The 17287-nt window shown below is 40.7% G+C and overlaps 2 protein-coding genes across 2 annotated transcripts in view; one reads left to right on the top strand and one right to left on the bottom strand.

Annotated features, from left to right (window-relative positions):
- Nucleotides 1-542: 542 nt before the first annotated feature.
- On the bottom strand, nt 543-2673 carry LOC139942027 (alpha-1B adrenergic receptor-like). Its single transcript, XM_071938696.1, has 2 exons — nt 2594-2673; nt 543-2004 (listed from the first exon to the last, which is right to left on the bottom strand). The coding sequence occupies exon 2, from the start codon at nt 1913-1915 to the stop codon at nt 731-733; it is 1185 nt and encodes a 394-aa protein (XP_071794797.1). The 5' UTR covers nt 1916-2004; nt 2594-2673; the 3' UTR covers nt 543-730.
- Nucleotides 2674-4611: 1938 nt separating this feature from the next.
- Nucleotides 4612-17287, top strand: part of LOC139941823 (gamma-aminobutyric acid type B receptor subunit 2-like) — an 89522-nt gene continuing 76846 nt past the window's right edge. The window contains exons 1-9 of the mRNA XM_071938444.1: nt 4612-4641; nt 5663-5959; nt 9583-9723; nt 10694-10864; nt 12622-12723; nt 13117-13182; nt 13514-13705; nt 14888-15118; nt 15716-15779. Of these exons, the coding sequence (XP_071794545.1) occupies nt 4612-4641; nt 5663-5959; nt 9583-9723; nt 10694-10864; nt 12622-12723; nt 13117-13182; nt 13514-13705; nt 14888-15118; nt 15716-15779 (1294 nt within the window). The remainder of the gene's footprint in view (nt 4642-5662; nt 5960-9582; nt 9724-10693; nt 10865-12621; nt 12724-13116; nt 13183-13513; nt 13706-14887; nt 15119-15715; nt 15780-17287) is intronic.

The following is a 17287-nucleotide window of genomic DNA, read 5'->3' on the forward strand; positions in this document are numbered from 1 at the left end:
AAGCCTTGCATTTTTGTAAATAATTGGCTGAAATTTGATAAAATCAATATAGGGTTTAAAGGCAGTGGACACTATTGGTAAGTACTCAAAATAATTATTGGCATAAAACCTTTCTTGGTGACGAGTAATGGGGAGAGGCTGATGGTATAAAACATTGTGAGAAACAGCTCCCTCTGAAGTGCCATAGTTTTCGAGAAAGAAGTAATTTTCCACGAATTTGATTTCGATGCCTCAAGTTTAGAACTTGAGGTCTCGAAATCAACCATCTAAACGCACACAACTTCGTATTGCAAGGGTTGTTTTTCTTTCATTATTATCACGCAACTTCGATGACCGATTGAGCTCAAATTTTCACAGGTTTGTTGTTTTATGCATAGATAGACCAACTGTGAAGGCTAATCTTTGACAATTACCAATAGTGTCCACTGCCTTTAACCTTGCACTGTCGTCTTAAATGGGCTTAAATTTGATAACACAACAATTTCGCCCAAAATATGCTGACAATTGATAAAACCACTGCTTTTGTCAAAAATTGGCTAAAATTAAATTAAATCACAATTTTTTTTGTCAAAAAGCTGCTGAAATTGGAAAAAATCACAAGGGATAAACCTTGCACTTTCGCCAAAAATGGTGAGCGTGGCACAGTCGCCGTGTGTGACGTGTGTGCAAGGGGTCAGTAGCCCAAGTTTATAGAGCCACGGTCCACGGAGGAGGCAACTGTTGTGGGTGCCTATGTTGATCTCATCTTTCTGAGACAGCTAGATGGTTCCGGAATCAAGTGGTACCGACACCGGAGCATGTGACGGAACACCTCCTTGAAGTGCGGGTGTTTCACCCCGTAAATGACGGGGTTGACGGCACTGTTGAAGATGATGAACGCCCCAGTCCACGGGATGACCGGATCGCTGGGCGGTATCATCAGAGCGATGGCGAAGGGGGCCAGACAGGCAATAAAGGCGCACACCACAAGGAAGAGATTCTTGGTGATCTGTACCTGTCTCTTGCTGAAGCTTCCCGCTGGTTTCTTCTGTAGTTGAGTGCTGCTGGCACTGGAGGCATTGGAAGTTCCCTCCATCTCGATTCCCTTCCCCATCATCTTCTTCATGTGGCCTGTGATGTGGCGGTAGATCTTGAAGTAACAGACAAACAGGATGATGAGTGGAATTGGGTAGATGAGAGCAGATCCCAACGAACTAAAGAGATCGCTAGATTCAGCCGAGGTGTCTTGAGTACAAGTCTTGTACTTGTCAGAGTAACCCCATTTACCGATACCAAAGAGTGGAAGGGAGCAGAGTAATGCTGGATAGAGCCACGTAAATACTAACATGGCTGCTATCTTCTTAGGTGTGTAGATGGAGTGGTAAGTGTCAATGGATCTAGTGATGAGCACGAACCGGTTAATGGAGATGGCAGCCAGGTTCATGATGCTACATCCAATACTGGTAAACCCAATAGCAGCTGCGACAGAGCAGACCTCCTCTGGCATCGGCCAGCCCGTCATGCTGAACAGAGCCACCGCGGTAAACGGTGCCGTAAGACAAGTCACCAGGTCGGTTGTAGCCAAGTTGACGACGAAGGCATTGGTGCGGGTCTGGAGCTTCTTTGATAAGACAACGGCCAGAATCACCCAGACGTTCCCTACGAAGCCAGACAAGGCCACGAAGCAGACGAGGCTGCCGATGATGGCTCGCTGCGTGTAGTCCTCAAAGCGGAAGGTTCGACCGTCCCCCATAGTGGTAGACGTCCCATACGGGGTGGTAAAACTTGTGCTTTCAAACATGTTCGTTAAATGTTCCCCTGATGTCATCAGGCTGGAGGAAGTTTCATCAGTCAATTTCCCGGACAAGGTACTGACGATAAACGTGTCATTTTCCACCGCGGAGATTGTGGTAGAGTCATTTGCCATTGTGTGCATTAAGTGGGTTGCAACGACTAGAAGACAGAAGTAATGTTGAAGGTTCGTCTTTAGACCCCGGCAGGACTATACTCGTACAACAGAGATACCTGTTGAGAATAAATTCAGGATAAACAAGTTTTAATTTATAAACGGGATTCTAAATCAACTGCAAGGCGACATCAAAATTGTACTACATGCTCACTGGAATTAGTATAGCAGTGATGAACCTCGAAATTCGAACTGATCTGATGTGAAATAAATCACAGAAACTTGAGTTTTATTTCAACTTTCATTATTGGGGAAACTTTACGAAGGTCCAACCGAACTGAGTGAATTGAGCACCATAGAGTTAGTAAACACAATCAAAAGTGGAAATTCCTTGAAAGTTTTCAGCGATAGGCCTACCTGAGTTCCAAATCGGCTTACTAGCATTGAACTACAATCAACTACTCGGTCCAGCATTTTTATGTACATGTTGTTTACTATGTTTTTTGTTCGGTAGTCTGGTTTGAAAAAAGGGTATTTCCCTTTTTTTGCCAGAATTTTTCCCTCATCAGACCGTCAAACTACATTAAGTTTGCAAAAGAGTGAACCTTTCGGACAACACGCTTTGAATTAAAGTTATCAGTAGAATACGTTCGAGTGAGTCTATTACAGGTTATTATGTCATAGAACCTAAACTAAGAGAAATCTTACCGTTTTTTACCGGATTCTCAGTATTTCTAGAACTGCTCGGCAAAGGCACGATTTTTCTTTACCCTCTCTGTGGGTGTATTTCAATAGAGTATGACTAATGCATTCATTTCTTTAAAAGTGCAGTCATGTGTTTGCATTTTCGCAATGCAAACTATAATCTAAATTTGATTTCATCAGGTCATTGAGTAGCAGTAGTCATAATAAAAATACGAAATAAAAACCCGGGCCTATAACAAAGGATTTGAAGAATGGTTGCAGACGTATAACGGTATTTTGTTTAGTGTGTCCTACTTGTGTTTTCGAGAACAACGCTTCAGCAACTCGATCAGGCTCTCGGGGCCACTGACTTGCGACCAAATAGAGTGTTTCAACAATATTAACATGAGATCATTTTTTGGTACGTCCCCAAATAGACCCAATTGAAGTTCTGCATTACTAATGGATAATTACCAGAATTCTGACAAGATTTCGCGTCATTTTAGCTCAGACCCCGGGCCCAATTATTGAGTTGGACAGTGGGAATTTTTTCCAAGACTCAGAGTAATTTTTCAACAAACACTGGGACAAAGTATACTTAAATTCCGGGTCAAAGACTCTGGGTCATGTTGACCAAACTCTGGGTTATGTTGACCAAGCCGCTAATGGACCCTTCCCATGAAATATGCTAATTACATTCACGCATGCGTACAGACCCTGTTGGTTGGCAAACGCTATAGAGTTGTGCACTGAGCAGACGCGCAATCGCGTCTGCGTCACGCAGCCATTAGTCGTGTACAAAACCGCGCGATGTTCACTCATTTTGCTAACCAAAACGTTTGTGCGCACGCGCTATGTGCAATTTACATATTTCATGGGAAGGGTCTATTGATCTATTGACTTAAACTTCCTGAAGTTAACTTGAGTTTTATTTCAACTTTCATTCAACTCACTCTGTGATTTAATTCACAGAGTTCCTTCTATTTGGGTCACGTCAACAGCTAACAAAGGTTTCAGTGCCATACATTTCCTTCGGTGATGCTCGGATAGCTCCCTCGCTGAAAGCTCGGAACTTAGGGGTTATTTTTGATTCATTGATGACACTCAGCCACACATCAACAATATGTTCGTCTATCATCATATCACATCAGCAATATAGGTAAGATTCGCAAGTACTTGGACAAAAGTGCCACTGAAAAAGGTCATTTATGCATTTGTTACTTCTCGTCTTGACAACGACAATGCTCTTCTCTACAGTCTTCCTACCCAACATGATTTCCCGACTTCAACGGCTCCATTGTCCGCATTGTGACACTGTCTAGAAAATCCTGTTCTATCACCCCCATTCTGAAACAACTACATTAATTGGCTCCTTTAATAGCAAAAAAGGGGTTATTCGATACGATCAATAACGACAGAGACTGGGCTCCAGCCGTCGTGTATCTTTACAGGCATTTATGAATTGGAATAAAAGGGAAATTACCCGTTCTTAAACTGTCGTTTAAAACCTTGCAGGGTCGTGGCAGTGCGATAAAGGCTCTCGCCCTCGGCTCGGGCCTTTATCACACGGCCACAAACCTGCCTGTTTTTAAAGGAACACGTTGCCTTGGATCGGTCGAGTTGGTCTTTAAAAAGTGTTTGTTATAAAATGCATGTGTAGAAAGATGCTGTAAAAGTAGAATACAATGATCCACACAAACATGCCTCGAAATTGCACGGTTTTCCTTTTACCTCGTCGACTAACACAGTCGGCCATTTATGGGAGTCAAATTACTCCTATAAATGGCCGATCGTGTTAGTTCGCACAGTAAAAGGAAAACCACGCAATTTCGAGGCAAACTTGTGTGGATCATTGTATTCTACTTTTAACACATCTTTCCAACCATATACATTTAATAACAAACGGTTACAAACGCTTTTTTATAGACCAACTCGTCCGATCCAAGGCAACGTGTTCATTTAACTCGTCGCTCCTTTTATTCCCTTACTGGTGTGATGGTGGAGGGTAACACTGTGCCTGAAAAAAAAAAAAAAATCCCAAAATGGTTGGGTTCAATAAGGATTGTACAGCAGTAAGACAGGGACGAAGTCTGTAGGTGTTGATCTTACTCTTAACTAAGAGCAGTTACGAGAAAAGTTAACTGCATATATAGTCCTACTGCCGATATTGTAATTATGAATGAATACATAATTTTACATGCGTCTGCAATGAGCGCAACTCGAGAGCTGGACGTAACTAAAAAGTGGGCAATTGCCAGTGTGTTTTTCGTGTGTTATTTGTGGGTAGCATTACACGAAAAGGAATATTATCTGATGATATGGAATTGCTATTTCAAGATTTAAGTGCTGCTTTAAATGGATTAAATAGAAAATGGACACTGCTTATTAGGCCAGAATAAGTTAATATTTTATTCAAAAGACACCGTGCTTTAATAGGCCAGAATAATTGAATCGTTTTTTTTAAGACTTCGTTTGTTTCAATTAAAATTGAATGGACCAAAAGTCACCATCACACGGAGTACTAGATTGCGCTGTATGCCTATACGTACCTGGATGTAATAGCGGCTACACAGGTTGGGTTACATTGGTATCTTTCCAACCTTTCATTTCACGTGGACCCCGGATAGAATCCAGGAGCGACGCCTAGTTGCATCATTTGGATTGGCTGTTTAGTCCCTACTTATAGAAGAGTTTGCGGTAACACCATGTAATAACAATCTCCAGAAGACGATCAGAGCATACTGATCGAAACGTCGAGTTAACCCAACGGTTCTTTTCAGAACCACCCCAACTCATTTAGAGATTGTTATTACATGGTGTTACCGCAAACTCTTCTATATCTTATCTCCACCATGCAAAGTTTCAAATCCTACTTAGTCCCTACTTGATCACTTCGGTTTTTCACAGGCCTCGATAACGAGAACGAAAACGAGGTAGTTAAAAATGCACGCTCCGATTGGTTGAATAAGCGTGGGCTTATTCTGCGTGGAGCACTTCAACCAATAGAATGCGTTCTCTTTGCGTCGTTTTCGTTATCGCTGCAGTGTGACTCGCCCTTTAAGCTCACATTTCGTTACCAACATCTCTACGCAGGAGTTCATCAGGTCTCCGGCTCATACGATTACTGTTATTCTAGAACCTAACATGTTAAATTTCTTAGCGACCATTTTAATATTGACAAGCTTCAGGGGGCCTGATCTTGTCAACGCAAAGAACAAGCCGGCCCTACTACACATCGGTGGACTGCTGCCGTTGTCGCCCAAGGATGGGTGGAGTCGCTTCGATGGGTACCCGGCGCTCCTTGGTGCTGAGCGTGCTATTGCTGATATCAACAGCAGAAGTGATGTGTTACCGGACTATGAACTCGTCCTACATATGGAAGACACTGAGGTATGTCTGTTTAAATTTATTGATGTCACAATCACATAGAGAGAAAAAAATGTTTGGAAACTCTATTTTTTTTTTTAAAGATCATTCAACCAAGCTTTGCTCAAAAACTGTTGTTTGTTTCTGGAAAAAATAAACTACAACAAATAATTAATAAAAAACGCAACATTTATCGTAAGCCTTAATAATGAAAAGAAAAAAACTCTCTGATTTTGAATTACCAATACCAAATTTCGAAAACACAATTTCTGTCTGAATTATAGTGTGATGCATAAATAAAATGGCAATAAGCTAGAAAAGTTGTGTTATTGCGTTAAAGCTATACATTTTCATTAATTTAAGATCATTATTTTGAATGTTTGAAGTTTTCCGGCCCATTTTGATGACCCGCGGGGTTTGATTACAAAACGTGCGCTGCAAAAAACTTCCGTTGAATTTGTACCCATGGTTGAAATATTGACTACATATTATTCCAAGTTATAATAACCTTATTACAATCAGAAATCTTAACAAAAAGGCTCGTCAAATAATATCTACAATTTTGTTTGGGGATTTTATAGAAAAAAAAAAAAACTCCCAACAAGTTACATTACTTTGTCAGTTTTTAAAATTGTTCACAATCTTATGCCATCTCGTGGCACAGCTTTGACACCATGCATTGGAATGTGCAATAGTTACGACCAACGTCGGTTCAATGCCGGCCCAATGGTGCGTATTGGCTAAAAAAAAGGTTTCTTACACCATTTTGCAAAATGTTGTGCAGCTACAAACCAGTATGGATTTTTTCAAAATTTTGTAAAACTTGATAATATAATTAAATTGGATAAAAAGCCTAACTAGCTGTTTCAAACAGTTTACCAACCAATAGGACCTATTGTGTGGACAAAAGTGTTCATTACCTGACGTTTCGACCATTACAGAGTCTGCCTCAAACGCAGCAAACATGAACAGGTAACTGTAACATAAGCAGGCGTTTTCAAAATTCTGTTGTCATTTAGCTGATGTATCAAAATAAATGCCTGGAGAGTAATTTAATAAATAATGAGAACAGAAGCAAATTAATTACCAACCCGACTTGATATTTAAAAAGGAGCTACATGCAAGTTGATGAACCTGATGGTACCGGCATTTTGAGAAACCGAACACTATTAAATTATTTTTATTTCGTGCTAAAATGTATACCTTCATTACTATTTTTAAATAGTATTTTTAAAATTTGGTTTTAATTAATTTTTAAGTTACTGCTGTTTTTTATTTTATTTTTATGGACAATTACACTTTATTGAAACGTACTTTTTTATCGAAGTAATTAAATTTAACATTAATTAATTTTTTTTTAAATGTTAAGGCGACTCTCCCCATCGCATATGTTAAACGAACTATAAGTAATTGTTTTTTTTGTGTGCAAAAACAGTTGCTGGCAGTATACCACAGCCAAACATCTACATTGGCCCGTTACTGGCGAGTACCGTGATGCTACTTTTACACTTGGGAGAATATTCTTGCGAATTATGAATATTTGAAATTCGCGATGAATAATTTGTCCAAAAGTTGCGATTTGATGGTGAATTTATGTTCTCGGTCGTCCCTCAACCTCTCTTTACCAATACGTTACGCATAATACGCACGCTTTACCGACAGTATCAAAGGCTTACCAAATGCTTACGCAAATCGATGGCGAATAATCGTCTTCACAACATTCGCTGAATGTACGGAAGTGCTTCGTATTGAACCTCTCACAGTGTGGCGAATGTTCTTGCGAAGATGAATATTTGAATTTCGCGTTGAATTCATCCAAATTGGCGGTTGGATAGTTAATATTTTCATCTCGAACTCATTCCTTTGATCGTCCTCGGTCGGCCCTCTCCTTAACAATCTTACGAATATATTACGAATGCTTACCAACGCTTGCCAATGCCTTTACGAACGTTGCTAACGCTTACGCACGCTTTTACTAACGTTACCAATGCTTGCGAAAATCGACGGCGAATGACCGTCTTCGCAACATTCGCTTAAATTTAGAAACCGGTTTCTAAATTAACCGATCTTCGTAAGGAGATGGGGAATAATTTGTCAACATTCCGAATTTGCTACTAACGCTTACGAAGACAGGTTGAATGTTGCGAAATTTGAGCGATTGTAAAATGCTTCCTTCCGATAGCATATTCGCTAGCATATTCGCCGTGTGAGAGCAGCATAAATTGACTGATCTTCGTAATGGGGAGAATGACTTGTGAACGTTGTGAATATTTTACCAATGCTTATGAAGACACGGTAAATGTTGCGAAGTTTGAGCGATTGTTAAATATTTCCGTTCGTAAGCACATTCGCTAGCAGATTCTCCCCAGTGTGAGAGTAGCATAAAGCCCGGTTCATACTTGCTGCGAATGCGAATGCGATGTGAATTTGACGTCACAACTTCTCTTTCGCTGCGATATTCGCAAGAGAGTTGCCCAACTCAACTCAGTGCGCATTTCGTTGCGAACTTGTGACGTCAACACTGGTATCGCAATCGCATTCGCAGGAATATGAACCGGGCTTAATACTGTGTGTTGTATTGGCCCCATACTGCTTGAGTGTTGGCTCATTTACAATTATTTGCACATTGGCAATTAATCGGCCCAGTACAGTTGCCATAACTCTCCCAGTACAGGCTCAATAACGTTCATGCCGATGCTGGCACTTCTGTATTTGGCCATTACAGTATGTCACTCTTGCCCAGAATTTGACAGCTACTGGCCAGATAATGCCCACAGCTGGCAGAAGGTTTGCCAATTTGCACATCGGCAATTAACCGGCCCATTACAGTTGACATAACTCTCCCAGTACAGGCCCAATAACATTTATGCCGATGCTGGCACTTCTGTATTGGGCCATTACAGTATGTCATATTGGCCCAAAATTGGTCAGCTAACGGCCAGATAATGCCACAGCTGGCAGAAGGTTTGCCATAATGCTTTTTGCACATCGGCATTTAAACGGCCCATTACAGTTGTCATAACTCACCCAGTACAGGTCAAATAACGTTCAGGTGATGCTGGTTATTCTGTATTGGGCCAACATATGCCACTATTTGCCCAGAATTGGCCCATAACTGGCAATATTGCTCACACTGTGTAACTAATACGTTAATTAATTAAATATATGTTTTCTATGATTTTGCTAAAATGGTGCGTCACTACAAAACCAGTACTGGCCCAGTGAATGGTTGTCTAGCATATAAATAAAATTGTGTGCCGTTACAAAACCAGTATTGGTCCATTAAAGGTTTCCACCATTTTCCGAATGGTGTGCCGCTATCGAAACCAGTATTGGCCCAATGCAGGTTTTCTAACATATTGCCAAAATATCGCACCGCTACAAAACCAGTATTGGCACCTTAAAGGTTCACACCATTAGCAGAAATGGTGTGCCGCTACAAAACCAGTATTGGCACAGAATGGGCTTTTCCATACCAATTTGACAAAACGGTGTGCAGCTACACAACAAGTATTGGCCAAATAGAGGTTTTCTACCCGTTTGCCAAAATGATGTGCCGCAAAACCAGTATTGGACTACCATTTTGACAAAATTTAAAGCCTTTCTTAAAATTCAACGAGGTCGTTCTACTGTCTACTGAAATACAGGGAGATTTACCCGTTGCGTTGGATCGACTGTACTTTGAGCTCCTCGGCAAGCCCCCAACCAAAGTAGCAATACTCGGACCTCTGTTATCTAAAATTGCTACGACAGTGGCGCTGGTAGTCGGCAGATGGAGTATTGTTGAGGTAGGTTTTAAGGATTAATGGGCATCTACTCCCTTCACAACCATGCGACATCCAAGTTCGCCCCGCTTTCGCGTTCCTATGAAGCATGAACCGGGCTTTATTCTGATTTTTGTTTTTCGTGAAACGAAACCTGATTTTAGTAAATAAATATAAAATGGAAGCTTAATGTTTCGAAATTACCAGATTACGGGAATCCATTGTATCTGCACACGACGACATAATATACCCACATGGTTCCTGCATCCAATGGCATGACGCGTTTATTTCGTTGTTTCAGAAGTCTACATACATGTATAGAGAACTTGTGTGCATCTGCTCAACGTCTTAAGCAGTGGACACTATTGGTAATTACTCAAAATAATTATTAGCATAAAACCTTACTTTGTAACGAGTAATGGGGAGAAGTTGATGGTATAAAGCATTGTGAGAAACGGCTCCCTCTGAAGTGATTTAGCTTTCGAGAAAGAAGTTATTTTGCACGAATTTGATTTCGAGACCTCAAGTTTAGAATTTGAGGTCTCGAAATCAAGCATCTGAAAGCTCACAACTTCGTGTGACAAGGGAGTTTTTCCTTTCATTATTATCTCGCAACTTCGACGACCGATTGAGCTCAAATTTTCACAGGTTGGTTATTTTATGTATATGTTGAGATACACCAAGTGAGAAGACTGGTCTTTGACAATTACCAATAGTGTCCACTGTCTTTAAATGGCGATTACGTTCAACTAATCTCACACTTGGACACATTTTTTTTTCGGTTTTGGGAATTTACTGGATGTGAACAGTAAACTAAACAGTAATTATATAATGGAAAGGTTTGCTAACACATTGTAATGACTATCTCTAGTGCTTCTGAAAAGAACCGTTGGTTTCAACTCGACGTTTCGATGAGTATGCTCTGATTGTCTTCTGTAGAGAGGACTTGTTGTTGTTCACTTTGTTCTTACAATGATAAATTCTTGATATCCAGATTACCCCCGGTGCATCCAGCCCTGTTTTCTCCAATCGAGATAAGTATCCACACATCTACCGTACACTCACCTCGGCATCAACATTTGGCTCAGCTCAAGCCGCAATCATCAGCCAGTTCGGCTGGACAAGGATTGCGACCCTTAACGAAGCAGTAGAACCACATACGGGGGTAAAACAAAATGATTAGGCCTTGGCGACTACTACAATTTACTGAATTGTAAAAACAAGTGGTAAGGTTTCTGTTACAGATTTCGAACGCGTCAAGCATTAAATGATTAGGCCTTGGCGACTAATACAATTTTCTGAATTGTAAAAACAAGTGGTATGGTTCCTGTATAAGATTTCGAACGCGTCAAGCATTCACAGTTATTTTTTTTTATTTATTTTTTTTACTATGTCGCATTTAGTTTAGACGTGTGGACAAGTCGTTAAATGTCTGTAGCGGTGATAACGTTCCAACTCTCCCCGCGATATTCTACTACTACTGTACGAGCAGTTCGTGATCTCGCCATAGCACCACCACAACTCGACTGTATATCACCGCGTGGGACCATTAACGACTTGTCCACAAGTGTACGTCTAGTTCGACGCATAAGTTGCTAGCATTATGTTTAGACTGTCCTTAGGAAGCGTCTAAAGTGTGTTCAGTACATGAACGGTTTCTAAACACCAGTGTTTTATGTTTAGGGGGCATTGTGCCTTTACTAAGAAAAATTGCGAACACCCCTGCTTTAAAACACAACTCATCACGGGCCAAACCCTTGGACGCGTTCGAAATCTGTTACAGGAACCAAACACTTAATTCCTAAGATGCATTTCGTCATAATGTTTGCTGCATGATGCGCAATATAGTAAAATTTGTGCTAAAAGGATAAGTTGTTGTGAATAGTCGTGAGCAACACTACTAAGCAGTGGTTGAGACTATCTTTTTGTTTTATTCGTAGCGGTACGATTAACCGATTGTTTGAAAAATGGTAGTCATGACTCGACTAGGCAATCAATTGTCGCGCCTTCGAAACTAGTCACACTATTCGCTCATCAGGCTTACTTTGTATACCGTTTTGATCTGTCCACACAGACTAGTAAATCCTTTCAAAAAGTGCGGCAGTCCGTTGCTACGTTTATTGGTAAACCGTTTGAACAAATTAAATTGAAAATCCGTTCGCACGGTTTAGTTATCCACTCAAACTTGCCCAAGTCTTGCCCATGCCATCATCCATTCGGCACTAACTTGAGGCGACCCGTGGTTGATAACCTAGCTTCACGCATTCTCAAGTAAAGGATCCGTTTTGTCCCCACATTCACTGGGTACGTTCGAATAGCTTTGACGTCATTCTAGGGGCTCACCTGGTCAACCCCAATTGCCCTACTTGTGGAACAGGTCACTTTGGGCTGGCCCGAGGTGCATGACGTCACTACGAGAGCGGTGAGTGATCGTTCGTTTAGCTCTTGTCAGGGGCTCACCCGAATGAGCACAGCCGGGTCAACACGGGGAAGCTAATCGAACGCACCTAATATGGTCAAATACAACTGGAAGCCAGTCATACCGCTGTTGGGACAGGGTTTGGGAAGCGTCTGGTTCGTAGGCCTACCTTTTTTTAGTATAATTCAAATCAAAATTGGCTTTTGCCTCTGACAAGATAATATACTGTTCTTGTCAGGTCAGTGAGTTTAGCCCTCCCTTATTGGCCCTCTCTCTGTCAACTAACTATGTAGCCTACTTAGGGGACCGGTCACGCAGGCCCCGATAACGAGAACGAAAACGAGAACGATACAAATGCACGCCCTCGATTGGTTGAAGCGCTCCACACAGAATACGCCAACGTTCAACCAATCGAGGGCGTGCATTTTTATCGTTCTCGTTATCGGGGCCTGTGTGACCGGGCCGTTATGTGATCTATGCTGATTTCTGTTCAACATTTTTAGAGGATTAAGCAACTTCACGATGACTCTGTGCAGAGTAATGTTTCTATAGTGAGCTCAGAGACATTCATCGACGATCCGGAAGATGCCCTTAAACGGTTGAAGGTAAAGTTCTGAACTTTAAGATTTTTCAAATTCAAGGTATACTCATCTCCTTTAGTTGCTGAAGTTTATTGTTTTACCAATAAATATTTGAAAAACAGTCTATCAATAAAGTTAGTCATAGGCCCTTTTCGAGTCCACGGTTTATGCTTTGGATTTGGCTTCAGGCTCCGTTCTCTCGTCTGAGGCCCTGAACGCGTACCTAAAAGCACGCGCAATATTGTCAAAACAATCGCGGGGCCAAGCTAGCCTGGGCCGAAGATGAAGCTGAAGCTGTGGTTTCGAAGAGGGCCATGATACCACGATCGTTTATCATCACGTACAGTTAGTTAATATAAAGCGGGTACGCCGTTATTTTTAAATATTCACTGTGATTTTTTTTTTTTTTTACCGCAGGATTTAGATGTGAGAATCATAGCAACCAGTTTCTACGAGGGGAGTGTTCGGAAAGTATTCTGCAGTGTGAGTTTCTTAGAACTCTTATACTTTACGTAACGTGCTGTTGTAGAAATATCACGAACTTTTCAAAGCTGGTCCGTCCTCAGCGTGCATCTTGACCGGATTTTTGTGTGTGTGTTAAAAAACGCCGTATTTGGTTCTTAAAAGTCCACTCAGAGCTCTTTTGTATTTACAAGAAAAACGAAGAAGTAGACGAAGGGGTACAGATTTTCCTTCTGCGTGTTGCTTTTTTAAACTACGCCCTGATGTTTGTGTAACACAATTGTTTCGTTCCACAGCCCCATTTTACTGAATTGTTCTAAATACTTCCACTGTTATACTTCGTTCCTGACAGGCTTATAAATTAGGGATGTACGGCCCAGACTACGTTTGGATGATATTGGGCACTTACAAGGACGGCTGGCAGTCTGTTGCGGATGAGACGATTTCTTGCACACCTGAAGAACTATTGATTGCGACTGAAGGATACTTAGCGGTTGCATTTAGTTTCTATGGAGAAGAGAAAGATGTGGGCCGAAGTGGACAGGTCAGTGTTTATTAACTGTTGGTTCTATCCACTTACTTTCTATAATAACTATTATTTCATTGCAGAAATTCATTATGCCTCAACTAGAAAGCAAAAGCCACATCAACAGTGACAGCGAAAGCAATTGCGACAGTGCCTCTAGGCGTCAAATTTCACCTTTTCACCTGATGATATCTCTTGTTTTAGTGTTCATTGTTTCCCTTTCTTTAATATCTTTAGATCTTTTTCTTGAGTCATGTACTTCATCCACCGCTGTGATCTAGATAAAACAACGGTCCATAAATGCCTATAGTATTGTACTGGATAGTGTCAGCAGCACCATCATTGCATTTGTCATCAGCAGCAACAAACAACAACAGCAACGCCAATCACAAGGACAGTGACTTAAACACTGCAACAGCAACGACAATCACAAGGACAGTATCGACACTGCAACAGCTATAAAATGTGCAGCAGCAGCAACATCAACAGCAACTAAAAACAGCACAACAGCAACAGCAATGCAACGACCACCCACAGCGACAGCGACATTGACATTGACAGTGACAGTAGCAGTAGCAAAAACAACACAACAGTAACAACATTAACTAAACATATAACCATACTGTGGCTGAATTTAATATGTCTAATTACTCCAATGAAGGATATTAAACAGGGAAAGAACAATCATGCTAGGGGAAAGCATTGTCGTTTTAAAACTAGAGTGGCACATTGACAGTGGGCGGGACTAGCATACGGTATCATACGACATAACTTCCATTCATAAACCTGCATAATATAGGATTTGAGGCATTGCATGGTGAGGTACCGATGTAATAATACGTGGTTTGTGGTAACAAAATGTGTTTATCTACTTGCCAAGTTGAGTTTGTTCTTAGATAACTGTCTTTCTTTATTCTACTACCGCGGAGAAGATTTGTCGGATTGTTCAGGAGAATTCTCTGTTCTGAAAAGAACTGTCCTGCTAATTAACACTGTCTGGGCGAAAGGTATAGAAAATTGGCTCTGACTACTATTTTAGCTGAAAGGATCGTAGTTAACTGCACTACCGCGGAGTTAGTGCTTGACTTGGTCTCAACGTTTCGACTAGCTTGCTCTAGTCATCGTCAGGAGACATAAACCTCCACTCAGAGTGTATGGTGTTGTTCTTCATTTTATTTTATCAATTTGTGCTACTTTCAGACACCAGCAGAGTTCCGGAAAGATATGTCCGACCTACTTGGCTACAACATCACCGTGAACGATCCAACCTACGCAGCCAATAGTTACGATGCAGTATGGGCGTTGGCCCTGGCCTTTGATAAGGCGGAACCATTGCTTTCAAAGAGTCTGGATTCATACGAGTATCGTGACGAGGAATACGCCAATGTAGTCGGCCAGTGTATTTTAAACCAGACGTTTGCTGGAATGTCAGTAAGTTTGTCCCCTTCCTACGTTTGCACTATACTGACATAGGGTCGTTTTAAATGCAGTTGGACACTGCTGGTAATTACTCCAAATAATTATTAGCATAAAACCTTACTTGGTAACAAGCAATGAGAGCTGTTGATTGTTTAAACCGGTGTGAGAAACGGCTCCCTCTGTAGTTTGATGTAGTTTTCGAGAAAGAAGTAATTTTTCACGAATTTGAATTCGAGGAAAATTAAATTTTGAAGTCTCGAAATCAAGCGTTTGAATGCACAGAACTTGTGACAATAGGGTGTTTTTTGTTCTGAGTTCTGTGAAAAACAACTAAAGCTGTGTTTTTATATCAGCAAAAAAGGCCAATAGAAATTCCCATGCAGGAACAATTAGTTAAGTGTTATTCTTTTGCATCGTATTGTATTGCGAATTTGTTTTATAATTACACAGTCAGTAATTATTCATAACATGTTTGGTGAAGACTTGTGTAGTTTGAAAGGTTCCTTTGGTCCAATAGAATCGTATTTTTTTGTCTATTTTTTTTCGATCCATAACATTGAAACAATTCTTAAAGAAATTTTCTGATTAATCTTTACTTTGTCTTGAAAGGGGTATGTGAGTTTTCATGAAACTGGATACAGAATTGGTAATCTGCTGATAGAACAGAACATTGGTAAGTATAAATGTGCAATGTTTTTTTTTTTTTGGTAATATAATGTTCCTCAATATTGCCTCATGCATGTTATTGAACTTCATCACTGTATCTTACAATTACAAGGATACCGCTTAACAAGGGTGCTTTCTCACGTAATCACAAGACCTTTATCACGCTGTGACCATCTTGGACGTGTTAACTGTTTTCACTGTAACGAATGGCTAACTTTCATTGCGCAAACATGGCACCAGACTATTATTTCGTCTAGCCTAAGTTAGGTTACAATGGTTTGGAATGGAGTAAAATCAAGATGGCCACGCCGTGATAAAGGTTTATAAACACCGGGTAAACCTAATACTTTTCCACGATAGGTCTTTGCTGTTCTTTTACATGACTACCGACTTAACTGGACCAACGGCTTATATCCCAGCCTAATCAAGGACGGAAGTGCCAAGATCGGGACTCGAACCCACACCCCGCTGATCAGAAACACCAGAGCGGCTACACCGCAAAAACTGGCGTGTTGATTTGATACTCGTCGTATCTACTATATAATTTATATGACAACACCGACACGGTGTTGATTTCGCCAATAATATAGTAATCGGGATAAATCACACCATGTTGGTTTTGTCACATATAAATACCAGGAAGAAACAATTTAACACCCAAGTTTTAGCAGTGTATGACATGCCATATCTTGATTTAAAGTAATTGTTGGCAAAAGTTACAGTAGCAAAACCGAGTTTGTTAGTGCATTAAATGGTTATTCATACATACCTCAGACAGTTTCGCTATTCCTATTGGTGGAGAGCGCGTCACGTGTATAAACCTTTGTTTATGACCAGTGAAAAGTGCTGAAACATGGGCGTGACACGCGAGTTGCACCTGTGCTAAGTTTCTTCACTCATATTGGTCGAGAGCAACGGCCGAGACAGTTGTGCCACATCACGCGATACGCGCGACGCGCACAGCATTCCCTTATAAGGAGTTGTTTACCCGAGGCCTTGACTTGGCCTTACCATTTTCATAGCTGGAGGGGTGTTGTGTTGAAAGAAATCATTGAAAAATTAAAAAAATTGCATTTATTTTACTTTTTGACCAAGTGTTGATGTTTTTTGACCGAAAAGGTATTTATGAATGGGAATCAAAGTGTGTTGAATCGGTTTTCAACTAGTGGTTTAAACCCGCCGAGGCCTGGTTATTGATAATTTACCTCGACTTCGTCTCAGTAAAATTATCAAGAACCAGGCCTCGTTGGGATTAAACCACTAGTTGAAAACCTCTTCACCACACATTGATTCCCTTAGTTACATTAACAAAAACCATTCTACTGCCTGATTGCATTTAGTTATAGGTTAAAGTATTGTTTGTACAGTTTTGTAGGAATACGACTAATTATTCCAAGCCCTCAAAAATAGATCAGCTATTTAAAATACTGGATCATCTATGGCAGTATATAATCCACATGGTTTCTGCAAATAACCGTTTAATGAGACTTACTGAAATTGCAAACCAGCCGAAGT

Source organism: Asterias amurensis, chromosome 9 (assembly GCF_032118995.1).
Source record: "Asterias amurensis chromosome 9, ASM3211899v1".
NCBI lineage: Eukaryota > Metazoa > Echinodermata > Asteroidea > Forcipulatida > Asteriidae > Asterias > Asterias amurensis.